The sequence below is a fragment of the Temnothorax nylanderi genome, unplaced genomic scaffold (assembly GCF_030848795.1).
Source record: "Temnothorax nylanderi isolate EJ_2023f unplaced genomic scaffold, tnyl_v1.0 TNYL_tig0008_pilon, whole genome shotgun sequence".
NCBI lineage: Eukaryota > Metazoa > Arthropoda > Insecta > Hymenoptera > Formicidae > Temnothorax > Temnothorax nylanderi.
This window is the reverse complement of record NW_027249070.1, coordinates 1,645,486-1,671,936: the sequence shown is the minus strand read 5'-3', so window position 1 is coordinate 1,671,936 and position 26,451 is coordinate 1,645,486. Positions and strand designations below refer to the sequence as shown.

General features: G+C 40.1%; 1 protein-coding gene and 2 long non-coding RNA genes across 13 annotated transcripts in view; 1 reads left to right on the top strand and 2 right to left on the bottom strand.

Annotated features, from left to right (window-relative positions):
• LOC139784730 (uncharacterized) overlaps positions 1-12,900 on the bottom strand; it is a 61,639-nt gene extending 48,739 nt beyond the window's left edge. For 3 of the 7 annotated variants that reach the window (XR_011721663.1, XR_011721662.1, XR_011721665.1), the window contains exons 1-3: positions 11,082-11,334; positions 8,970-9,256; positions 6,618-6,854 (exon numbers count right to left, since the gene is read on the bottom strand). This is a non-coding gene — a long non-coding RNA (uncharacterized lncRNA). The other 4 variants (XR_011721664.1, XR_011721670.1, XR_011721666.1 and 1 more) reach the window with 4 other exon arrangements.
• Positions 12,837-26,119, top strand: LOC139784720 (uncharacterized). Of its 3 annotated transcripts, XR_011721659.1 has the most exons (6): positions 12,837-12,851; positions 13,124-13,174; positions 19,872-19,977; positions 20,077-20,201; positions 20,454-22,375; positions 22,668-26,119. It is a non-coding gene; the product is annotated as an uncharacterized lncRNA (long non-coding RNA). The 3 variants fall into 3 exon arrangements; XR_011721656.1 differs by lacking the exons at positions 12,837-12,851; positions 13,124-13,174 and adding an exon at positions 19,609-19,730; XR_011721650.1 differs by lacking the exons at positions 12,837-12,851; positions 13,124-13,174 and having other exon boundaries at positions 19,612-19,977.
• LOC139784674 (cytochrome P450 6k1-like) lies at positions 20,699-24,150 on the bottom strand. 3 transcript variants are annotated; one of them, XM_071723875.1, is made up of 6 exons: positions 23,634-24,150; positions 22,966-23,388; positions 22,591-22,784; positions 22,057-22,357; positions 21,804-21,940; positions 20,699-21,565 (listed from the first exon to the last, which is right to left on the bottom strand). In XM_071723875.1, exons 1-6 carry the CDS (start codon positions 24,148-24,150, stop codon positions 21,527-21,529), a joined length of 1,611 nt encoding a protein of 536 aa, XP_071579976.1. In that variant the 3' UTR covers positions 20,699-21,526. The 3 variants fall into 3 exon arrangements, with proteins under 3 accessions (XP_071579976.1, XP_071579970.1, XP_071579981.1); XM_071723869.1 differs by having other exon boundaries at positions 20,699-21,940; XM_071723880.1 differs by lacking the exon at positions 20,699-21,565 and having other exon boundaries at positions 21,728-21,990.
• Positions 26,120-26,451: the final 332 nt, after the last annotated feature.

Below are 26,451 nucleotides of genomic sequence, written 5' to 3'. Positions count from 1 at the left end.
TATAAATATAAAGATATCTATTATTAATATTAATTAGCAGGGTATGAACTTCCGTATTCTTTTGCGTTGCGACAATCTGAATTCTATCGTCTATCGCAATAGAGCCACGAGGCATGTGCAACCTTATTAATTGGGCAGACAATATTCCAAATAGATCGTTAAGAGTGCGCCCCGTTGTACGAACGAGACTCAATGGTTTCGCAGATAAGATAGCGCGACGTACTGTGCCAACCTTGATCAGTAGATTGTCCCTGGGAAGGTCGGAATTGGGACAGGGTGAAAATCTATCTCGTCGACGAGAATGTAGCCTATTACAGTCTTTAAAAGATCTTTAGAAATTTTTCCGAGACGTGATATAAAAAGTTTCGATCAAAAACAGATTCAATCGTCATTTCGTTAATTTCGATCTTTTCCAGCTTTGCTTTCCCGACTTTCTCGAGCATCATGTTTATCCAGCGTTTAATAATCCATTTAATAATTTTTATTACTCATTATAGGCCGATAATATGCAGCGTACAATTAGTAATTAATAATTAATTTAGGGGTCTGATTGTTGTTTGGAAAAGATCAACCGCAAAGAGTTCTCGGAAAATTCCGCTTTAGAGAACGATGATTTCGGTTTCTAAAACGAACGCAAACCGTGAGACGTCCGAAAGGGTTACTATTTATCATATACAGGACCAATATTTTTTTCTACTTATTGTCATCAGTGAAATCTATTTTTTTTGTCTGTCTGGTCAGTTGTCTGGAATCTGTTCAATACGGTATAAATATCCGGGTGAAAGCGTTCTAGTAATTGTGCGGTTGTCAAGTTAGGTCTTGGAAGTCCTGAAAGAACGTAGGATTTTAATGCGTATTTCCTGCTAATAACTACCTAACTGCCCCCGGTTTACAATGATTTTATGATCGGAATTTGACTAGACATAATGTAAGTCGCTAACGTATTTTTTCATACAAAGCCCTAAATCTGCCTCGGTAGGGCTTTTTGTTCGTCGGCAACTTATTTTACCCTTTCTCGCTTATACGATGACATAACGTCTACGTTTTTACCCTTTATGATGGTAAATCATAACGATTTTCTTTCCCTTTCGCCCCTCTTTTTTTACCATGTTGTCGAGTTGGAACTTTACGATGTTTCGTCCTAACTCTCCCTTATAACTACGGGAGTTATATAATCACGTGTCTACAAAACTCTGAAAATACTCACCTCTATATTATTGACCCGTCGAATTATCTATTTAATATATTTATTACTCGCAGGTTTTTTCCTTAAACAAATTTAATTTTTTACGATTTGATTAACGATTCCATTTTCGTATGAGATTTTTAACAATAATGTTGCTAGGAATAATGAATACTAATAAATGTTTCTCCGCGTACACGGTAAAAAATTTTGTGTTAACACATTTCACATGCCTTAATTTATCCACTCTAATTTTTATGTTAATTTAACAGAAGGCGAATAAGTAACATAAGTAATATGTAAAAAATTAATACAAAATTGTAACACATGAACACTATTTGAAAGCAAAGTTTATGTTAAATTAACATATTTATAATGTTAAATTTAATTAAAATAAAATTTGATTCTTACATTAAATGTTCTTTCTTCCTTTTTTTTTAAATAGAAGAGAAAACAGCGATATCTCTTTATATAACATAATAAACATGTCGATTTAACAGATGGAAACTCTTATACATATATAGAGAGGAAAGTAATAACACCACTTAGGTGTTCATTTTAACATATAAAATATGTCGTCAAGAATTTGTGCATTTAAATATAAATTGTATTATTTTAACTCTTAAAAACCGTGAATATTAACTTAACGCGGAAAAGTCAAAATAACATAGCGACAATATATTATATTAACACAAGTATATGTTCAAAATTTAACACAAAAATTTCTACACGGATAGAAATTCACTCAAATACAAAATGTTTTTACCGTGTACATTTAGAGGATGTAAATTTTCGTCAAAATCATCGAACGAACTTTTTGTGCTCATTAACAGGATCGGTCGTGCGGCGAGGCGAAATTCCAGAATTTAGTTTTTTGCTCACACGTTTCGTTTCACAATTCTTCTTCGACAGTATATTCTTCCTCTTCGAAGCATAAGAATTCTTTCTGATACAACAGAAATTGAACCATGGATCGTAGGATCCTACATCGTTCTAATCTGTTAACTGACCTTCGAATTTGACCGTCTTTTAAGATGCAAATGTCCAACAGTCGCATTGGGCATTCACGTGTGTGTCGGAACGTGGGAGAGAATCGACGACCGTTTGCATTTGTCTCATCGCACCTTGATGGGTCGTTAAGCCGACGGCGTTCATACGAAATTATCTCGTTTCATCGAGGCCATCGACGGGAAACCGGTAAACGAGCCGGAGTCCCCCTCTCCCCCTCTCAGGGCTGAATCACTCGTAGAGTTAATTGTCCTCACCGCACCCCATCCCCGTTTGTGTGCACCCTCGCTTGTATTTATGTACATATATATTTAGGGCCTTAAATATTTGGTAAAGATAATATTGCTTTTGTGCAAGAACCATACATACATAGTTTTCACACGAAAGTGATATTATCTTTGCAAATATATTTAAAGCTTTTAGCATTTTCGATATTTATGCTCCATCTTCAAAAGTGTAATTTTTTCAGGGATAAATCTTTAAAATTAGAAAGAAGCGACTTTTTGTTTAGTTATATTCTATTCGCTTTAAATTTATGGCAATAAAACAAAGATGAAAAAAATGAAAAAAATGAAAAAAAGGAGAATTAGTGCGTATAATTCGTTTTCTCTTTGTCAGGAATATTAGACTGAGAAAAACTAAATTATATTGTACAGTTATGTGTCAGTATCTAAAATGCGTTCGTTTCTTAGAAAACTGGTGAATCGAAAGTGGGCAACAAAAAAAGGATTTATTTAAAAGAGACAAGGAGACGCTTTCTTCAGTTTTCTTCTCACGTATACGCATACACGCGCGGCTGGAAAACTCACCGACGAGAGCCGGCGCGAACCGTTCCCATTACGCGAAATAAATGCGAGTTAATTAAAGGGAGGAAACAATTACTCGCGAATAAATCGCCGCCGTTAATCCGTTATAGCGCGGACAAGTTAAACTTCTCCTCTCGCCGCCAATTCTCCCGCGCGCACGCTCACGGCGGCTTTACGAGAAATAGGGATTTGCGAGACCGACGTCGACGTCGGGGCGCGTTCGCATAATTGGCTTTGAACGTCGGCACCTGCGTCCCAAAGTCGAAGTTGAACGGAGGTGGGGCGAAAGACGGATCATTCGATTCGCTGAGATTGCTTTAAAACGCTATCCTCTCTCCAGACATACTTAGCACTCTGTTTCACGTGGATTAAGAGGCTAAAACTTCGAAAATTCGCACAAAAACGATTGATAATATGTAATTTTAAACAAAAATTGCATTTGCAATTTGCATTTCCTTTTAATTTCAAGAAAAGTGTGAAAAGAGGCCGATTCGTTACAGAGTTATCGGCCTTAATCTTTAATCTTCAATAGTTATCCATAATCCTTTCTAAAAAAAGGCATGTTAACAATAAAAAAAGAATTTTTCAATTCAAATAATGGTAAAAGGTATTTTGATGGAAGATTTTTTAACGAATAAATCTGTTTTTAAACATATATGTTATATACATATACGTTACAAAAAATTTTGACGTTCTCCATATTTATGTAATTCCGAAAAGTTTCTCTAATGAGAAATTAAACTTTTCAGAAAAAAATAAAAAATGTTAACCTTAATTCATATTATTTCAATGATTGAACTAATTGTAAGTTTAATTCATAGAAATTATTAACACATTACACTGTTAAATATTAAAGGATGAAATTTTAATCAATACCTTGAGTTAAATAATATTTTATTATTTTTAACTGTCACGTGTGTCGAAATTTATTATTTAAACATAAAACAATATTATTTTAATCCAATAGTTTAGTTAAATTAACGTTGTTTTAATTAAATTAACATTTAGTTAAATATATTTTGAGTAGGAGCAGTGGCGACTTGTAGCAATGATTAAAAATTACTCAAATTGAGTATAATCTACCACTAGAAATTTAACAGTGTAGGATTGCTTTTACTGTTGCATCTCTGTGAAATGTGTTGTCCTCATGACTCTGTATGAATATAGAAAGATGCAACAGACAAGCACAAGACAATACAGGGAATAGTCAGACATTAGACAACAAAAATTTCTATACTTATAAATACTAAATCACTGTGATTGGTCAGGTACACAATAGAGAACAGAAGTCCAACACGTTGGAAATTTTGTTCCTATTGTGCGATTTTATATTTTACTGCGTCGATGCGTAGCTTCTGGTAAATTAAATGTGGTTATTTCTGTTTGCCTGTCTTATTTAGTGAACCTATTTTGTAATAAAATAGCTTTTTACGACTTGCCTTTTTCTATTATGCTCACGACTACGACAAACGTAAGCGTTTAACGTTTCGTTCTTTGCCATTAGCCTATCCGTACCGTCCGTACGTGCAGCGACAAAGTGCAGAGAATTTCACGCTGCTCTGTGCTCTCGCACAGGGAGCATATGTGAACGTTGCCCCCCGCCACGATGTCGCCACCCGCGGATCACGGGTCCAGCCGGATATCTCGTGCAGACCGTTTTGTTATTGGAATTTGATGATCCTACGTCCCCGTGGGGCCCCGCTACATAAATATTTGCGCGGTAAATCCCGCCGCCGATCCACTTGCCTTCTCTCGCCGCCCCTAGTTCTAACTACCCTCCCTTTCCTCACCCTTTCGTTTTATTACGCGGAGTCGTACACGAATCTCTCGGCCACTCGGCACAACTTTATGATCTGCGTTTTAACAGTGTTGGCCTCTCCGATTCCCCGACGATGATTTCCCTCCCCTTCCCCCGTTCATTCGTACGGACGAGCGCGAGTTTCCACCCCTTCAGCCGCGGATTGTCCGACTTGGAGTCAACTTTCTCTTACCAAGATCTACCTGAGGTACGACAGTATTGAATTTAGACATTTTTACATCCGATTTCCCTCCACAAAATAAAATTTTAGCGAAATATTATCCATTTCAAGGAATAGAGTCGTGTCATTAATTTGCTTGAGATGTAATCCGCGTAAATTGATTTGCACAGTCGCGTGATGACTCTTATCTGCGAGTTACTCGGCGCTAAATCCACGATTAAAATAAAGATCGGAAAAGAGACTGCCGAAACGTCTGTCCGGCAGCTAAACTGACTATCATATCGCTTTAATGACGCGAGGATTTTCAACCCCTCGTCGATTCGCACTCTCTTATTTACTGAATGACAGCAGGTGGAGATTACCCTTTTTCTTTCAGTGATTCAATCCCGTAGGGGGACACCGCGCCCCGCAAAATAATAAGCACCGTTGCGTCGCGTATACGATGTTACGATGACAATCGCGATGATCCCTGCATGCGAGCAGCTACCAAGTGCCTAATTTATCGCTCTAGGGGGGCAAATTTGTCACTTTGAAAGTTACGTTTCATGGACACTCCTCGTGTCTCTCCGAACACGTGCTTAATAATTAGACATCAGTGCGACTCGCAAGAAAAATATCCAACAACGTAAAAATCCGCAAAAGAATATTTCAGAGATATCTTATTGTTAGTATATTCCAAACCTTTCGCAGAGTTATCTTTCCAGGATTCATCCCCTTTCCAGTCGCACGATCGTTTCGGGGAGAAACGTCGTGTATTATTCACCTAGTTTACTAGAAAGGGGATGATTCCTCGTGAAAAGATAGGTCTCGGAAATAAATCAAGATATTTTTTAATTTATTAAGTTAAGGGGATCCTGCAGCCGTATGATTTACCGACATTATCGTTTTCACATAAATCTTTTAATTGGCTTTATAGAATTGCAAAAATCTTTTACAGAATTAAAGTACGCACAAAATCTAGGCTAGCAAACGCGATTTTATATAAAAAACACCAAAAAATTAAAAATGTTACTTATTTGGGCACATACAGCTGTCACCTGACGACAATATTTGGTTAAAACAAAAATTCTGCAGTTTATACATACATAATGTTTGTCTCCTATCCTTAGGAAATCATGTAGGAATAATATCGTGCAAGTAGAAGTAAGATTCAATGCGTACAATAAAAGAAAAATGTGAATTTTATTTTAGTACTGCAAATACGGATGCAGAATGACAAGAAGAGCAGCAACAGTAGTTGCCGGATCTTGCGAGAGATGGCGAGCAATCGAAAAAAGGACAGATGTCATTTCGTTAGACAAAGAGAGATATAGGGAAAACAAAATTAGAAAGGTTGACATTATCGACATCGAGGAAGTTCGCTTGTCACTGCAGGATCCCCTTAAGATATATCTTCTTTTATTATAATTTAAATTAATGTATTTAATAAGTTAGACATCTAATCTCCAATTAAGATGTCTCTTAATTTATTTAATAAAAAGATCTTCTTTAATTATATATTTTTTCATTATGTAAATTAATTTATCTAATAGATGAGACGTATAATCTCAAATTAAGATGTTTCTTAATCCATTAAATAGAAGATTAAAAATATATTTTTTAAATAATTATTGCTGTCAGCGGAACATATAAATTACTCACCTTCCGCCGAGCGCAAAAAAAGATCAGAGCATATGTCAGTCGAGGCTGCAAATCCTCTATCATAATCCGATAGTAAGCGACATCGGGGACCGTCGATGAGACGATGTACCCGTCCCACGTAATGCAGAGTCCGTCGTCGAATGATTAATCGTTTCGGTGCTGTAAGCCTCTCGTGCGCGTCGCCTAATCCCTCCGACGCCTCGTTCTCTCCCTTTTTTTCGCGGTCCCGAAAGGATACTGCTTTTCGAAAAAAAAAAAGGAAAGAAAGAAGAATGTAAAAACCGTTCTCCCGTCGCGCAATTCGCGCGTCCGCCGGAAGCAGACGTAACGATGCTTTATGAATTCCGCGGCAAATTTATCGCGAGGTGCAACCTCCCGTTTTAATCAACGCGGATTGTCTTCGCTACGACCGCGCGAACGGCGCCCGGACGGGGCCGCCACGGAGCGAGAACTGAATTCTTGAATGACTAATGTCCATTTCTACCAATGTGGATGAACTTTAATCTCGGTTTAACTTACTTTTCATCTTTGCCTAATTCTTAGAACTAGAAAAAAAATACAAAGTAATTTAAATTGGTAGAAATGTACATGAATATTCGATCGCACCGGCTCTCAGATCGTCGATTCTTATAAATCGCTATTGCTCCTACTCAATATATCGTTAAGTTAATTAAAACATTAAAGTTAAAATAATACTATTTTGTGATAATACTATTTTAAAATAATAAATTTCGGCATACATGATGATAGCTAAAAATAACAAGATGTTATTTAAAGTATCGGTTTATACCATAATTATAATAAATAAAATAAATTTCATCCTACAGACCTACAATATTTAACACTGTAAGGAAAAATATAATGAATCTATCATACTAGCTAGTGGGAATAGAAGAGATTGACTCTCTTTCGTATATCCGAGTCGTATTTCTCGAGTCAGAGAATTGCGGGATTCCCTATTCTGCTTTAAAATCGACACGAGACGTGCGGATGACCGGATAAATTATGTTGGAAGCGGAACTCGCGAATTCTTTCTTATTCCGGCTTAATCCGGGGGAACGACCGTAGTAAAACGGATCAAAGGGGGATCATGCACGGAAACTCGGCGAGCATTCCCTGTCCCCCCGCCCCCCCGACTCACTCGCCGAACGCTTGTTTCGACTCGTTTCGCCACCTTGCCGCTACCTTCGGCCGACTAACCTTTGACCCTCGCAGTCAAGATTACAAGGGGAAACGAGAGAGGGAGGAAGAGATGAAGGAAAGGGAGGAAGGGAGAAAAGGAGAAAGAGAAACAAAGGGAGAGAGAGCGAGAGGGAGAGGGAGAGTTTTGCGTGGCGAAACGATTGCTTTTCCGCTCGCCGGATTTTTATCGAGTTATCGAAACTCCATCGACACACCGAGACAAATTTCATTTCGCGCCGGCAACCTCGTTGGCGCATCCGTATAGAATCGAGCTAGCCGTTAATATTAGATCCCTGAGTGGGATTTTTGCTCCACGTCTACGACGTACAGGACATGAGCACGTCTTTTGCTTTTTCGACGACTGGCTAGAAAACGATGCCGACGGCGATGACGATCATCAGGCCCGTTTGTTTCAGCTTCAGTTTTTCTTTTCGCATTTCTGCTCGCAAAAGAATCTGCACGAAATGAACAGAGAAATGTTTGCCTTTATACACCGATCTCAAGCGATTTGAAACGGCAAATTGGCATCCGATCGAAAAAGAAATAAACAACAGATAAATAGGGGCCAACACTTGCATAACATAGAACAAATACATATTCACATTTTTCGTATAGAATCTTATGCCTAATAATTTTTTGTGAATTTTATTGATTTCTTTGCGCGCTTGAATCACGCGCCGACACAATGTAATCTTGAAACAAAGGAAAGAAAATATTATTGATTTATCAAAATATCGACGCTCACTGCGGCGTTATTAAAGCATGAAATTTAAACCAATACTTTGTGTTAAATAAGATCTTGTTATTTTTAACTACCATGTGTATCGAAATTTATTATTTTAACACAAAACAGTATGACTTTAACTCCATATGGGCTGCGTTCGGATACGTCACCCGAGTGCACACGAGTATACTCCCTTCTCTTTCTATCTCGGCGAGTTAGAAGGAGAAGAGAGTATACCCGTGTGTACCTGGGTGACGTTTCCGAACGCAGCCATGCTCCATTGCTTTAGTTAAATTCACGACATATTGAGTATAATATGAGCAATGCCGATCTATATAAATGGTTAAATGACTCATATTGAGGATAATTTAACATTACGAATTTACAACAGTATATATTTCTTTTCAATGGCTTAAAAGTCGTCATTAATCACAATTGTGACTTACTGCTCTACTTGGGTGGCTACCCAACCGGACCCATGATGCGCTTCATTATTTAGAAAGTACGGTGGCGCTTTTTCTCTAATCTTCTATATTTTTCGTTCTTTTGCACCACCCGACAGCGAGGCACATCACAAGCTTTGTAGGGACGCCTTAGGAAGGCCTTCTATAATAGCCACGCCATTTTAAAGACGACATTCTCCTCGCTTTACGACCCCGCGGCGAGAAGCTGGGACGTCCTTCTTTCCTGTCTCCTCCTACTTTCCCTCTACGAGGGTAGTTGTTTATTTCTCCTGTACGGGAATACAAAATTCCGTGAATTTTCTACATGTCGTATGCCTCTCAAACTCGAACAGAATAATATAGTACAGTTATAGAAAAGTTAATAATGACGCTCGAGTTTGGGATCGATCTTTCGTCTTAGGTTATGCTCGATATTAAATATCCTATAAAATTGTATTACATTAAAACTGTGAAAGTATTCGGTTTTCCTATACGTGATATTTTACGTAATGATAAAACCAAGTAGAATATATTACCTAAAGCTAAGGAGTCGAAATGTCCAAATCAAATCGCAATTCACAACTTCTTTTTATGATTATACGAATTATTATACGAAGTAAAAAGACGCGACATATTTACGCACTGTCCTGAAGAAAACGCAACCTGTTCGTGCCTACTTCAATGGGTAGCGACATCTTTGGTTAAATCCGTAATAACAGAGCGACTTTACCATTAAAAATTATCGACCCTGAGTAAATTTGTGTGATTATCGACGGGGTCTCGAAGACTCGAAGGTATATAAATTGGCATTATCAAAGATTATTGACATTACCGACTATTGACATAAAATTTTCGACACAAATATTTGAACGATTGGCTTATTATATTATTAGTATAGTTAATAGTAGTATGATTAAAATAAAAATTTACGATTTATTTTTACGCTACGCAAATAAGCGTGCATTTATGAAGCAGTAATATCGTATATATATCGCCGAATCTGTATTTTTGTCACGATTAGTATTTTCCCATAGGCAATCAATTAAGGACGAATGATAGCAATTAATAAGTGCAGTTTTAAATAAAAATCAAACTATGGATGTATACAATACACCTGCAGAACATAATTAAAATGGTAAAATTGATATTACATTGCGAATTAATCGTCTATAGATTTTGACAGCCAAACTTGCAAAAGATTATCGGTTAATCTCATTGTTGGTGAATATATGTAGATTAAATTAAATATATCGCATGTGACAGATAATCCACTCTTAAAGAAGGCATGTAACAGATTGAATTCATGGTGTAAAAAAAATAAGGTGTAAGCGCGAAAATCATGTTTTGACAACTCACAAATGACGGGTTATTATGATTGATTTTATTCAAGCTATCTTGATGCGTGATGCCAAATAAATGTAAAAATTAAATTTGATACATGTTATTAAAAATGTATAATAGTCGAGAATAAATGCAACGCGCTTTGGAGAGACTATTGTTAATGTTAAATTCTATCAGCTATATATATATATGAGTTTGTAACGTACTGTAGAGTGTATTAACTATTAGAAAAAAAATTTCGTAGCGATAATTCCATTTTAAAGCGCTGCGATCGAATTGACAAAACGTTCTTTCTCTTTCTTGCTAATAAATCTGCAAGATAAGAGCACGAAATGCAAAGCAATAGGCTCGTTTATGGAAAATTTGGTAAGCAAAACGAATAATATTTGGGGAACAAGCAACAGAGAATGTTTTCTAATTTTGAGCTTGTTAATTTGCACTCACCACGTTCACACGCAGTTTGAAATAAGCTCGTTCTCTCGTTCGCCATCGTTCGCGATCGTGACAAGCAAAGTGAGAATGCCAAACGCGCGATCGTTCTCTTAGAATTACTCAATTAATTATTAATTCCCGCACTTAACGAGAGGTTCGAGCCATTCACCGAAGCGTTTTCCCGCGCGATCACTCACTCGAAGTAGAAATCGATCAACGAATAAGGCAAGAGACGCGAATTCCGAGGTTATCGTCCCTCACTGCGACACGCGGGACGATTCTATTAAATATTCGGATGTATCGCGCTTCGAATCATTTGTCTCTCATGCACAATCCACTTACCGATCACGGCATTCACGGCACATTGCAGGAGACCCGTCAAATCACAACCGGGAGAAACGGGAGGCGGGGAGGGTGATAATACGTTCATTTCGGCCATCCTACTCGTTGCAGTCGACACGAGAAGAAACAGAATACGGAATATTCGGCGTACATTCAGCTTGCAACACGCACACACACACACACACTCTGTAACCTGTGAGGATTTCTTTTCGTTCACGAAAAAGAAATTACACGAGCAACAACGTCTCGCCGCGTTAACGTATTAATTACTTGCGTTCGCGCCGCGCCGCGCGGCGAGTCGAGCCGGGAGCCTTCGAATCCGGCCGAATGCCGAATCACGTTCGGCCGCTCTCGCCGCCCGCCGCCGCGCGTCGGCGAGGCACGCGGCACGCGGCACTCGGCAGTCGGCACCTCGGCCTCGGCCTTGGCAGTCGCAATACCGCGATCGCGACCGTTGAATGAGTCCGCCGATTTCGCAGCAACGTACGTGCAAAGTCGGCGCGCGGACGATCATTTCCATCGGCGAGACAGCCTTGATACTTGTTTTGCCGACGCTCGGAGTACCCTCACCTGCGGATATTACTCACAATCAGTCATTCTCCCGATAAATTTCGAACAGGTGTCAAGTGTTTGTGCTCCGTGCCGTGGGTGCTGATTCGGAACGCGCGCTCGTTCGTGCGATTGGCATTCCTGCTCCTCGTTTCGCGGGAATAATCGACGAGGCGCTCAATAATTTGCATCAAGTGTGTATCAAGTGTCGTGAATGAATTAATGTGTCGCTCGCTCGAGACGGAGATGTCGAGGGCGTCGAGGCGAAGGTACCTCGTACGGCAATTGCGAGTCGTGACGTGTCGTGAGTGATTTGTAGTTTCGTCGTGATATTCGCGGGCGATAATCGCTCGTCCCGGCCCGGGCCGCCATATGTCGCTGGACCATCGAATGTGCGTGGCATTCATTTACGCGGCATATCTCGAATCGTGTCGTGCTTTGAACGTGCTGTGTGCTGTGCCGGAATTGTCGTGCGATTATCCCCGATTCTTTTCGAAGAGCGGAAAGAGGGCCGAGTGACAACGTGAAATCGTATCGTGATTCAAGTAAATGATTCAAGTAAATAGCACGCTGTGATACAACGATACAACGCTCGTTCGTGAATATTTCTTATTTTTGTGACTCGTGTATTTCGTGCCGCGTATAATCGCGACTCCTTATCGTGCAAAGCATGCATTAATAGTACTTACCTTCGCGAGATTTACGTGCTCGATACCGCGGCGTAATGTGCATACGATATTCAATCTTAATTGTGGTTTTGTTTAATCAATCTATGTTACCTGTTTTTATATTACTACAGAGTAAAGTACTTCCTTCCCATGGGTACGACCTTGGCGAGGTGGGAAGGCCCAGTACCCAGTACGAGGATTTTACCCAAGCAAAACTCTTGTTCTGCTTGGATAAAAATTCAAAGACGGGGAAGCTAACGTACCCTCGTCCGCCGATTTAATTGAATAAACGAACCGCAGCCGGTTCGTCGCGTTTGCTTCGGGAGTGCCGTTCAAGTATAATCGGACTAAAGGACTTTTTTAAACGGGAGTGCCGTACAGTATCGCGCGAGAAAGACTTTTAATGAAATTAGTCCGCGCGCGATTGTAGTTTATTATCCGCGAGTGTTTCTCGCGAGTGTCCTGTGCGCGATGAGAGGAGGAAGCCTGACGTCCTGAGAGGAGGAGGAGGAGGTCTGAGAGAGACATCGGGCCCCGGCGGAGCAACCTTGGGGTAAGTATCATCTTTTATCTGCATAAAATTAATAGTTTTTCCTCATTTATTCGGAGTTTTATTTCGATAAGCTAAAACTAATTAGAAAAAAAGAAATTATTTAAAATTTTATAAAAATTTATTTTTGTAAATATTTTTTCCGGAAAATAGATAATTATATCAGTGAATCTAATTGAAAGACGAATTTAGATGCGCGTAAAATTATGTGTATTTTTTGAAACATTTATCATTTTCAGCGCCTCTTTAATTTATATCTTTCGTTTTTGTTACAGTATCATCGTAGTTACGTGGCCGAATTACTCCGCCCGTTGCGCATCGGATCGGTGAGTGACGAATTTTTTACAATAATATGGGGTAACGAATTTGTGAGACCTATATTAGATATATTTATGTATTGTATCCACATAATAGTACTATAGATAAATGCGACTTCTTACAAATTCGTTGCTCTAAAATGGATAGACTAGATCAGACTAGGCTAAATAATTAATCCTGGAGCATCATCATTATTTATCGATTTATTGTGCTTACGGGAGAATGCATCCATAAGCACATACGTTATGTCGATGCATTATTTATTAATGCATCTAATGTTATTTGTATCGCAGAACATGCGAAGTATACCAGTCGCCTGAAATTTATAGGCAATTATTTAAATTTGGCAAATATACACGGAGAAAAAAATAATGTTGTATCAACAGCCTGAGTCTAATTGGAAATAATCTTGTTAATTCAATACATTATGCTTTTGTTTTAATGAAATAAAACAAGATTATTTCCAATTAGACTAATGCTGTTGATACAACATTATTTTTTCTCTGTGTATATTTTATTGAGGACGAGCATGGCCTAGTAGACAGCGCACTGGTCTATTGAGCCAAAGGTCCCGGGTTCGATTCCCGGTAGAGCTAGAAAAATTATATTCGCTCGTTCTCCTCTTCCGGGAAGATATAATCACGACGATTTTTATTAGAACGCGATTAACATAAAATTCTTTCATTTCTTGATAATATAATTCTGTTTTACTTTCCATTGCTGCTGTGTATTAATTCTTGGACGAATACATTAATTACGCGTATCATTGTAAAATTAAAAGCAAAATTAAGTCACTTAATTAAGATTTTATTAACGATCCAACGTAGTTGTTTATTTTTTTCCGATATGATTAACGCGCGCTTATTAACGATCGCAACGATTCGTAATCAACCGCAACATTATAATCATCTACCGGCGCTGTGACACGCGGCGCGACCTCCCCCCCTGCTCGCTCGACCGTATAAATCGGCGCGTTGTCTACCGGCGGCAGTGACACGCGGCGCGACCTCCCCCCCTGCTCGCTCGACCGTATAAATCGGCGCGTTGTCTACCGGCGGCAGTGACACGCGGCGCGACCTCCCCCCCTGCTCGCTCGACCGTATAAATCGGCGCGTTGTCTACCGGCGGCAGTGACACGCGGCGCGACCTCCCCCCCTGCTCGCTCGACCGTATAAATCGGCGCGTTGTCTACAGGCGGCAGTGACACGCGGCGCGACCTCCCCCCCTGCTCGCTCGACCGTATAAATCGGCGCGTTGTCTACAGGCGGCAGTGACACGCGGCGCGACCTCCCCCCCTGCTCGCTCGACCGTATAAATCGGCGCGTTGTCTACCGGCGGCAGTGACACGCGGCGCGACCTCCCCCCCTGCTCGCTCGACCGTATAAATCGGCGCGTTGTCTACCGGCGGCAGTGACACGCGGCGCGACTTCCCCCCTTGCTCGCTCGACCGTATAAATCGGCGCGTTGTCTACCGGCGGCAGTGACACGCGGCGCGACTTCCCCCCTTGCTCGCTCGACCGTATAAATACGCGCGTTGTCTACCGGCGGCAGTGACACGCGGCGCGACTTCCCCCCTTGCTCGCTCGACGCGGTGTTAGGGTCACTCGTGGTGGTTTTAGCCGGTAGGCTGCGGGGAAATGGCGGAACTTTAATGTTCTGCTCTCCGCAGAATCCGGCACTCCCCCCGCCCCGCCCCGGGGAAGGGGGGGTCTTCCTCCCGAAAGGGGGGTCACTGGTCACTCAAACCCCGGAAGAATGGAGGCACTCCCCGACCAGTGGTGCTCCCCGATCGGTGGCACAGCCACCGTGACTGGTTGCCACTGCTGACGGGTTGCCTCCAGGACGTCGTGGGGATTCCAGTGATGGAAGATTTCCACCACGTAAAAAGAAAAAAAAAAGCTACTTAGTTAAAACGTAGGGAATAATTTTTAATTCCTTTCAGCAATTACATTTCCATTAAGCGAGAAGAGTCAAGAAACATTTTGACTATATTGCAAAAACGTTGTAAAATTGATGCAATATAGCTGAAATGCTTCTTGATTTTTCTTGCTTAAGGGATGAAGTCACACTGCATTGCCACGAGTCTCAATGTGGCTCGAGTCTGCAAAAGACATCACGCTTGAAAAAAATTAAGCGTGTAAAAAATTTTGTCTGCTAAAGACATCACGCTGATAAAGTTAAGCGTGTAATAAATCTTCCCTCCAGGGGGTGGGGGGAGTCCTCCCGGACCCTTTAGGGGCACGGGGGAGCCCTCCACTACGGGTTTTGCGCACCCGGAGTACCCGAGCACACAAGTACCGCAATCTACGGCAGCCCTACGGGTCTGTCGTGGACCGGGGAGTCCTTTTAAGGACTCGCGAGGTAAGCGGCCTCTATAAAAAGTCCGCTCGGCTGGTCGGAGCCGTGAGAGAGGAGCTTAGGCTCTCCTAACCGACCTAAGGGAAGGAAAACCCTGACAGAAAACCTCCTAAGGGTCTGCCTTCGGCGACATCACGCTTTTCTCCAGTAGTGAGCGTGTAACAAGTAAATCCTCCTCCGGTCTGCCTTCGGCGACATCACGCTTTTCTCCAGTAGTGAGCGTGTAAAAAGTAAATCCTCCTCCTGTCTGCCTTCGGCGACATCACGCTTTTCTCCAGTAGTGAGCGTGTAAAAAGTAAATCCTCCTCCTGTCTGCCTTCGGCGACATCACGCTTTTCTCCAGTAGTGAGCGTGTAAAAAGTAAATCCTCCTCCTGTCTGCCTTCGGCGACATCACGCTTTTCTCCAGTAGTGAGCGTGTAAAAAGTAAATCCTCCTCCTGTCTGCCTTCGGCGACATCACGCTTTTCTCCAGTAGTGAGCGTGTAAAAAGTAAATCCTCCTCCTGTCTGCCTTCGGCGACATCACGCTTTTCTCCAGTAGTGAGCGTGTAAAAAGTAAATCCTCCTCCTGTCTGCCTTCGGCGACATCACGCTTTTCTCCAGTAGTGAGCGTGTAAAAAGTAAATCCTCCTCCTGTCTGCCTTCGGCGACATCACGCTTTTCTCCAGTAGTGAGCGTGTAAAAAGTAAATCCTCCTCCTGTCTGCCTTCGGCGACATCACGCTTTTCTCCAGTAGTGAGCGTGTAAAAAGTAAATCCTCCTCCTGTCTGCCTTCGGCGACATCACGCTTTTCTCCAGTAGTGAGCGTGTAAAAAGTAAATCCTCCTCCTGTCTGCCTTCGGCGACATCACGCTTTTCTCCAGTAGTGAGCGTGTAAAAAGTAAATCCTCCTCCTGTCTGCCTTCGGCGACATCACGCTTTTCTCCAGTAGTGAGCGTGTAAAAAGTAAATCCTCCTCCTGTCTGCCTTCGGCGACATCACGCTTTTCTCCAGTAGTGAGCGTGTAAAAAGTAAATCCTCCTCCTGTCTGCCTTCGGCGACATCACGCTTTTCTCCAGTAGTGAGCGTGTAAAAAGTAAATCCTCCTCCTGTCTGCCTTCGGCGACATCACGCTTTTCTCCAGTAGTGAGCGTGTAAAAAGTAAATCCTCCTCCTGTCTGCCTTCGGCGACATCACGCTTTTCTCCAGTAGTGAGCGTGTAAAAAGTAAATCCTCCTCCTGTCTGCCTTCGGCGACATCACGCTTTTCTCCAGTAGTGAGCGTGTAAAAAGTAAATCCTCCTCCTGTCTGCCTTCGGCGACATCACGCTTTTCTCCAGTAGTGAGCGTGTAAAAAGTAAATCCTCCTCCTGTCTGCCTTCGGCGACATCACGCTTTTCTCCAGTAGTGAGCGTGTAAAAAGTAAATCCTCCTCCTGTCTGCCTTCGGCGACATCACGCTTTTCTCCAGTAGTGAGCGTGTAAAAAGTAAATCCTCCTCCTGTCTGCCTTCGGCGACATCACGCTTTTCTCCAGTAGTGAGCGTGTAAAAAGTAAATCCTCCTCCTGTCTGCCTTCGGCGACATCACGCTTTTCTCCAGTAGTGAGCGTGTAAAAAGTAAATCCTCCTCCTGTCTGCCTTCGGCGACATCACGCTTTTCTCCAGTAGTGAGCGTGTAAAAAGTAAATCCTCCTCCTGTCTGCCTTCGGCGACATCACGCTTTTCTCCAGTAGTGAGCGTGTAAAAAGTAAATCCTCCTCCTGTCTGCCTTCGGCGACATCACGCTTTTCTCCAGTAGTGAGCGTGTAAAAAGTAAATCCTCCTCCTGTCTGCCTTCGGCGACATCACGCTTTTCTCCAGTAGTGAGCGTGTAAAAAGTAAATCCTCCTCCTGTCTGCCTTCGGCGACATCACGCTTTTCTCCAGTAGTGAGCGTGTAAAAAGTAAATCCTCCTCCTGTCTGCCTTCGGCGACATCACGCTTTTCTCCAGTAGTGAGCGTGTAAAAAGTAAATCCTCCTCCTGTCTGCCTTCGGCGACATCACGCTTTTCTCCAGTAGTGAGCGTGTAAAAAGTAAATCCTCCTCCTGTCTGCCTTCGGCGACATCACGCTTTTCTCCAGTAGTGAGCGTGTAAAAAGTAAATCCTCCTCCTGTCTGCCTTCGGCGACATCACGCTTTTCTCCAGTAGTGAGCGTGTAAAAAGTAAATCCTCCTCCTGTCTGCCTTCGGCGACATCACGCTTTTCTCCAGTAGTGAGCGTGTAAAAAGTAAATCCTCCTCCTGTCTGCCTTCGGCGACATCACGCTTTTCTCCAGTAGTGAGCGTGTAAAAAGTAAATCCTCCTCCTGTCTGCCTTCGGCGACATCACGCTTTTCTCCAGTAGTGAGCGTGTAAAAAGTAAATCCTCCTCCTGTCTGCCTTCGGCGACATCACGCTTTTCTCCAGTAGTGAGCGTGTAAAAAGTAAATCCTCCTCCTGTCTGCCTTCGGCGACATCACGCTTTTCTCCAGTAGTGAGCGTGTAAAAAGTAAATCCTCCTCCTGTCTGCCTTCGGCGACATCACGCTTTTCTCCAGTAGTGAGCGTGTAAAAAGTAAATCCTCCTCCTGTCTGCCTTCGGCGACATCACGCTTTTCTCCAGTAGTGAGCGTGTAAAAAGTAAATCCTCCTCCTGTCTGCCTTCGGCGACATCACGCTTTTCTCCAGTAGTGAGCGTGTAAAAAGTAAATCCTCCTCCTGTCTGCCTTCGGCGACATCACGCTTTTCTCCAGTAGTGAGCGTGTAAAAAGTAAATCCTCCTCCTGTCTGCCTTCGGCGACATCACGCTTTTCTCCAGTAGTGAGCGTGTAAAAAGTAAATCCTCCTCCTGTCTGCCTTCGGCGACATCACGCTTTTCTCCAGTAGTGAGCGTGTAAAAAGTAAATCCTCCTCCTGTCTGCCTTCGGCGACATCACGCTTTTCTCCAGTAGTGAGCGTGTAAAAAGTAAATCCTCCTCCTGTCTGCCTTCGGCGACATCACGCTTTTCTCCAGTAGTGAGCGTGTAAAAAGTAAATCCTCCTCCTGTCTGCCTTCGGCGACATCACGCTTTTCTCCAGTAGTGAGCGTGTAAAAAGTAAATCCTCCTCCTGTCTGCCTTCGGCGACATCACGCTTTTCTCCAGTAGTGAGCGTGTAAAAAGTAAATCCTCCTCCTGTCTGCCTTCGGCGACATCACGCTTTTCTCCAGTAGTGAGCGTGTAAAAAGTAAATCCTCCTCCTGTCTGCCTTCGGCGACATCACGCTTTTCTCCAGTAGTGAGCGTGTAAAAAGTAAATCCTCCTCCTGTCTGCCTTCGGCGACATCACGCTTTTCTCCAGTAGTGAGCGTGTAAAAAGTAAATCCTCCTCCTGTCTGCCTTCGGCGACATCACGCTTTTCTCCAGTAGTGAGCGTGTAAAAAGTAAATCCTCCTCCTGTCTGCCTTCGGCGACATCACGCTTTTCTCCAGTAGTGAGCGTGTAAAAAGTAAATCCTCCTCCTGTCTGCCTTCGGCGACATCACGCTTTTCTCCAGTAGTGAGCGTGTAAAAAATAAATCCTCCTCCTGTCTGCCTTCGGCGACATCACGCTTTTCTCCAGTAGTGAGCGTGTAAAAATAAATCCTCCTCCTGTCTGCCTTCGGCGACATCACGCTTTTCTCCAGTAGTGAGCGTGTAACAAATAAATCCTCCTCCTGTCTGCCTTCGGCGACATCACGCTTTTCTCAGCAGTGAGCGTGTAACAAATAAATCCTCCCCCTGTCTGCCTTCGGCGACATCACGCTTTTCTCAGCAGTGAGCGTGTAACAAATAAATCCTCCCCCTGTCTGCCTTCGGCGACATCACGCTTTTCTCAGCAGTGAGCGTGTAATAAATAAATCCTCTGTTAGGGTCACTCGTGGTGGTTTTAGCCGGTAGGCTGCGGGGAAATGGCGGAACTTTAATGTTCTGCTCTCCGCAGAATCCGGCACTCCCCCCGCCCCGCCCCGGGGAAGGGGGAGTCTTCCTCCCGAAAGGGGGGTCACTGGTCACTCAAACCCCGGAAGAATGGAGGCACTCCCCGACCAGTGGTGCTCCCCGATCGGTGGCACAGCCACCGTGACTGGTTGCCACTGCTGACGGGTTGCCTCCAGGACGTCGTGGGGATTCCAGTGATGGAAGATTTCCACCACGTAAAACAAAAAAAAAAAAAAAGGGACCTAGTTAAAACGTAGGTAGGGAATAATTTTTAATTCCTTTCAGCAATTACATTTCCATTAAGCGAGAAAAGTCAAGAAACATTTTGACTATATTGCAAAAACGTTGTAAAATTAATGCAATATAGCTGAAATGCTTCTTGATTTTTCTTGCTTAAGGGATGAAGTCACACTGCATTGCCACGAGTCTCAATGTGGCTCGAGACTCCTATCTGACCCGGAGGTGGAGGTGGATTTTGCGGCCGGAACAGCATGAAAGAAAGTGGTGAGTGTAATTGATTTTCACGTACTATGTCACTTATGTCCAAAAATTTTCTATCTCTTCTGTCTTTACTTAATCGAATCGTTCATTTGAATGTTTCAGAAAATAACGACGCAGAAGGTGACATCGGAGCAGCGAGGGAATCCTGCGTAGCTGACATTCCGAGCACTCTGAGAGGAGGAGGAGGCCTAGGATAGGCATCGGGCATCGGCGTACCAACACTTCTGGTAAGTGTTACTTTTTATTTTTTTTTAAGATATAGAATCCCTCTTTGTGCTTATTCAGTTCTTACATTAAACCGTGTTTCGGAATTTAAATTAGTAAAAAGAAATATTTTGAAAAATTTGATTCAAGTTGATTCTAACGTAGAAACCTTTTTCGAAGAAGTAATTTAAAATATAATATTACTCTGAATAACGAATAAGATGTTCGATTCGCGTGACACGTATTTAATCGATTCGATTATTTTTATGTTACAGAAAATGTCCACGCGGGAAGGAGCAACGTTGCTTCGCATCGAGGGAACACGAGGGACATCCCGAGCAGCCTGAGAGGAGGTGGAGGCCAGGGAGAGGCATCAGGCGCCGGCGGAACAACATGCGGTAAATATAATTGGTTTATATATATTGTGTTTCGCGGAAAGTTTAATTAATCGGTTTTTCAATCGAATAGTAGGTTTACCATTTGCGGTTAGGAAATATAAATAATGTTCTCTTCTCATAAATATTTGATCACGACTATTTATTATACTGTATTTTTGTCCTCGCGTTATTATTTGTTTTTCAGTTCTGTCCAAGGTCTCGTCTGTAATCGTAAGTTCATTGAATGTTGTGTCTATATCTTCTTCACTGTCGCTGTCTCCTTCTTCCTCACTTCGTTCTACCTCCTCTTCTTCCTCGGAGTCGCCATCGTCAGTAACTTGATCTTCCTGGTCGTCTTTCGGTTTGTCGTCGTTGGTTCTTTCCTCTGTAATTTTCGTGTGGTCCTCGCAATAATTTACATGCGTAGGCTTATTTTGATAAATCTCATAATTTTCACAATCTCCTGTTAAACTATTTAGTATTTCTAAAAGATTAGATGGTACAGTTATTTGTGAATTTAAAGTATTTATATTTTCATTGTCGCTAATTAAAGAATTCATGTCATTGTTGTTAATGTTTTCTAAGGATGTTTCTATTTCAAGTGTTTCGTTTTGAGTGTTATTTATAATGTTTGACGATTCTAAAGGTGAAGATTCAGTATTATTTATCTGATTTATTGGATCATTGTGCATTTCTAAAGATTCATTATTATTTATCTGATTTATTGAATTATTGTGTATTTCTGCATGGACTATGTGTTCAATAAACGGCGGTTCTTCTAATTTTTTCTTAGTAAAAGGTATGCTTTCTCCTTCCGATTTCTCTGCATTACGTGTTTGCATTCCTGTAACTACCGGCTCTGGTTCTTCTATCATCATTCCCCTTCTTGGCGAAACTGGCAAAGGTTTAGGATTAGCATTTCTTTGTCTTGCTTCATCATCTTCTGGGCACTCTTCTATTAATTTTTATATTTAATCATACAGATTTCTTATCAAAACACTGATTGCGTCCTTAAAGTAAAAGGATAATTGTATATTTATTTTAACTAAAAACGTATTTTGTTCTAAATAACATTAGTATTAACCCTTTAGGGGCCACACATCGATCCCGTTCGTCCCTGATGAAAGTTTTTTACTTTCTTTTAGTTTTTTTATTTTTTTTAGTTTTTTTAGTTTTCTTTTTTGACTGTACATAATTATGTACACAGCCCGCTAAAGGGTTAATTTTCTGGACCTTGAGATATAATACATTGTTTAATGGCACTGTCATGGGTCCTCTTGGATCAATTTTTACTGGTATCGAAGTTTTCTCGCACCGTGTCACCTTGTATTTACTCAATATTATAAGCAGGACTAACCTCGTTTGAACAAGTCCGAATTTCTCGGCTACAAAATATATAAGTGTATGTAGTCTATATTATGTTGATGAAGAAGAACTGAAGAAATATGTATTAATATCTTAATGTAGGATATAGAGATTATATTAAAATCGATTTTCTTACCCATACAAAAACGTTCGCCTCTTCCGAATGGGATATAGACGTCTTCCGGTATGTTACGTTTGTTCCTCTCGTTAAATCGCTCCGGATCAAATATATTAGGATTGCGGAAATATTTTGAATCATAGTGTAGGCCAAGTAACGAAACGTAAACCGGCGTACCCTCCTCAATTACGAGATTGTGCTCCGGCACTTCATAATTTTTCTTAGCCATGTAATTTAGGAATCCCAATGGCGGGTACATTCTCAAAGTTTCTGAGACCACCATATCGAGATACGGTAATGACAGTGAGTTTGGCTCCATCTGGTAATAATAAACAAGGTATAAAAATAATTTTTCATTCAAATTATAATTACAAATAGTCAAATAAGACTTTATCTTGATTTTTAGTTCATTTTCTGTGACTTAAAATATATTTTCTTTGCATTATAAGCCATAAATGTATATACAATTAAATTTAAAAATATATATCACTAAAAATAATTTACAAAAATAAAAAAATTACGAAAGAGACTCAGCGGATGATAGTCGCATACCATGCTATGTGTAACTCTTCCATTGGATTTCTTCAGTACCTCGAGTATTTCATTTCTTAGAGTGTTCTGAATTTTAGGTTGCAATGCGAGTTCATACAACGCGAAGGCCACAGTCGTTGAGATGGTTTCAAAACCAAATAAGAAGAAACTAGATGCTTGTGCCAAAAGATCATCTTCTTCGACATGTTCAAGTCCTGAAATTTAATTTATCTATAAAGTTCTAAAAGCTTTTGATACTTGCCGTGAATAAATTCGTTTCTCATGATTATTGATCAAACATGACGGTTACTCTGATTTTGTTATCGCAAGCCGTTATGTTACACATCTTTATTTATTCTTTTATATAAATTATGTCAACGTAATTATTTGGCTTACTGAAATTTTCAATGTATCTCCATCCAGGATCATTCCACTTGATGTCGACTAGAATATCGATGAGGTCGTATCTCTTATAATGGCGCGGGTGAGGATACGGAGGATACTCAGATTCGTCCCATTCCGATATATAACTACGGCGATCCAGCATTGTCTCCCAGAAAATTTTGCGCATAAAATCGGTTGTCTTCTTACCAAACACTTTTAGTTTAAGAAAACGAGTTAGATTTGGTAGGAAGAATATTGCGAGCATCTTCCAGGTGCGCCTATAATTATTTTCTAACATCGTTTTGGCATGTCTGCTATAATCGGAGTCTGGATTTTGAAACGTGTTCACGTCATCGCGTCCAAAAACAATGCTCCATATCACATCCATGGTAAATTTTGTACTTACGTCCATTACGTCTATTATTTGTCCATTACCTGCCGGCAATGTTATCAGTTGATTAAATCTGTTTAGCCTGCAGATATTATACTGATTTTCGCATTTTTTACTATATTAGAAGAGGACAAGCAAACATCTACGTGTGCATTAGAGTAACATAAAATATCTTAATACTACAAAAATTTTACAGATGATTGTAATTATAGTCACAGTCTTTATCCTGTTTTCTCGTCTTTTTACATTTCTTAATTTCAAGGATTACTTAATATACCCTCCAACTTACCATTTAATTCCAATGAGTCAAGATATTCAACTAAATGCTTTCCGCATTTCGGGTCAAATGCATACATCTGTACATCATCGTTAAAAAAAAATTGCATTATTTTGTCTTTCCATTTAAAGTGATCTTCTCTCGTGAAGAAGAGATTGGCGTAACCAATACGATCCTTTGGATCGGCCGAGGAGTATCGATTGTCAAAATTAGAATCTGCTGTGAGGACGTGCCGAATGACTTTGCGATCGCGAAGCAACAAGAAGGGCTTGTTAAAAATGTAGAGACCTATATAAGGCACATCCTTCTTTCGCTCGTAGAGTTCTTTTAAAAAGTATGATGGGGATTTCTTCAGGAATAGACACTCTTTGAAATTGCCAAAGAATGGCGTTGGCGGTATTTGCAGAACACCTCGTTTTTCCCAGTACTTGAAATTGCGAGTTATGTAAAGGTAAGCATTGTAAGCGATTACAATGAGAGTTATGAGAATTATGCCATCCAGGATCCAGTACTCCGTTATGAGCGCCATTTCGTAGTTTCTCTATAAAAATATGTTTCTTACACTTGTATAGTTAAAGAGAATGTAATATTTTAATAATTTGCGAGATTGAGGAGATATTAGTATATCATTAAAAGAAAATAATGGTTAATTGATATTTAAAAAAAAATGCTTTTGGGAACTCTAAAAATATGGGCAATTGCTATTTAACAAAGACACAAATCATTTTTTCTGGATATCTGCAGTTGTAACATGATTATTTGATTCTATTTATTTCCAAACTGTTTTGTTAACGCGATGTTTGTAATTTAACTTCCCGCGGAATTCGATTTAGTTTCTTATATCTTATATGCGTTTCAGCTACGTATCTGATTCTAAGAATATTAACCGGTAACGAAAAAAGTATAGGCCTTGAAAGTCTAGCGCGATTAGTTGTGCATGAGTTAACGTTATGTAATATTTAATTAATAATTCAATACAAATTGTGTACGTTTCGGCTCAATTTTGAGCCATCTTCAGGCGACGCGGTGATGGGTAAATTAAATAATCTTAAGCTTCCCGACGAGCATAAAATAAATATATAAAAATTGAACAAAAATAAGAAATACGCTCTTTATATATATCATATTTCAAGCTTAAGGAAAATAAGAGCAAAATGCCGTTGTTAAAGCGAGAGATATAAAATACAAAAATTAACTTTAATACAAACATAAATACAAATTACAGACGTTTTGGTCTCAAGCTTTAGACTCTATTCAATGTAACAATTAAAATTTGAAACAATATAAGAGGATAGGGCTAGCGAACAAAGCTGGGTATACGTGCTTAAAATATGTATTATATGTATTTCAGTAAACTGAAAGAACACATGTTCGACCTTCAATACGATCATCTTCAGTGCGCAATATACCGATAAGAATTATTCCAACGGAAAAACTTGAATTAGTATATCGGTTTTTAATTAAGTTTTTTTTTATAATTAAGAATTGAGCCGATAAATTACATGTGTATTTGACTTTATTGAGAGACATTAAGAGGTTCTCAATAAGATCAGATACTACATATGTAATTTATCGACTCAATTCTTAATTATAATGTAAGATTTTAACTTAAGTTTTTTCCGTTGGAATTCAACGATTGTCTATTTTTCTTTAGATAATTCTTATCCGTATATTGCGTACTGAAGATGATCGTATTGAAAGTCGAAACGTTTGTTTTTTCAGTTTACTAATTTATAATACATATTTTAAGCACTTATACTTAGCTTTGTTCACTGGCTCTATCGTCTTATATAATTTTCAATTATGCAAACTTTGTAACGTTTTAAAATTCGGTTATGATCTTAAAACGAGTCGTCAATAATAACGCATATAAAGTGGAAATGTAGACATGTACTTTAAATCGGTGGTCAGGACGCGAAATTTGTGAACAAAATCACCCGTGGCATTGACTGCTGACTTATAAATCAGAGAAAAAAGACCAAAGAAATTATCTAATAAATATAGTAACTCGTAAGTGTTATATGATAATGTGTAATCTACTTACCAAACAGTCGACTTCGCAATAGTTACTTCGCAATAGTGTTCGAATTCGATACGAGACAATGCTTTCTGTGTAAGATTGGCGCACCGACTGAAGATTTAGCTTCGGTTACAAGGTGAAAAGGATACTAATCTAATATGATGAAGCATTATATGTATAAAGGAAAGGAACTGGTCAATAAATAAAAGACAATAAATAAAGACAAATAGAAGGTGTCAGTTATGTGGAAGTCTCTCGGTGAATAATCATTACAAAGATCTAATGTATCCTCTTGTAGGTTAATGCCATTATTTTGCCCTTTAATGTAAAACATTTCAGAGATACTTTTGCCCATTTCATCTATGTTTTAAACTTTTAAAGCTAGAGGGTAGTCTCTAATATTTTGGCAAACAAGGGAACTTCGCAAAACTGTAAATTCTGTATAGCATGCCAATAATTAACAGTCTCCTTTGGGAAATATTAGTAGTAAATTTATTAACAATCTTCTTGATCGTATATAGTTGCTCATAAAAATTAAATAAAGTAAAATAAACTTTGAAATTGTTATTCAATAAAATTAATAAGAAGTGTCATATAATAATCACATGTTTTACATTATGAGAATTTCGCATTATTGTACGCATACCGAATGTTGCATATGTAATTACACGTCGAAAAGAAATATTGTATATAATTTTATTGCATATTATATTTTTAATTGTATAATGTAACTTTTCTAATGTTGTATATGTATATGGTAAAGTTTTGTAATAAAATTTTTCTCTACACTTTATATTTTTAATTTCATAA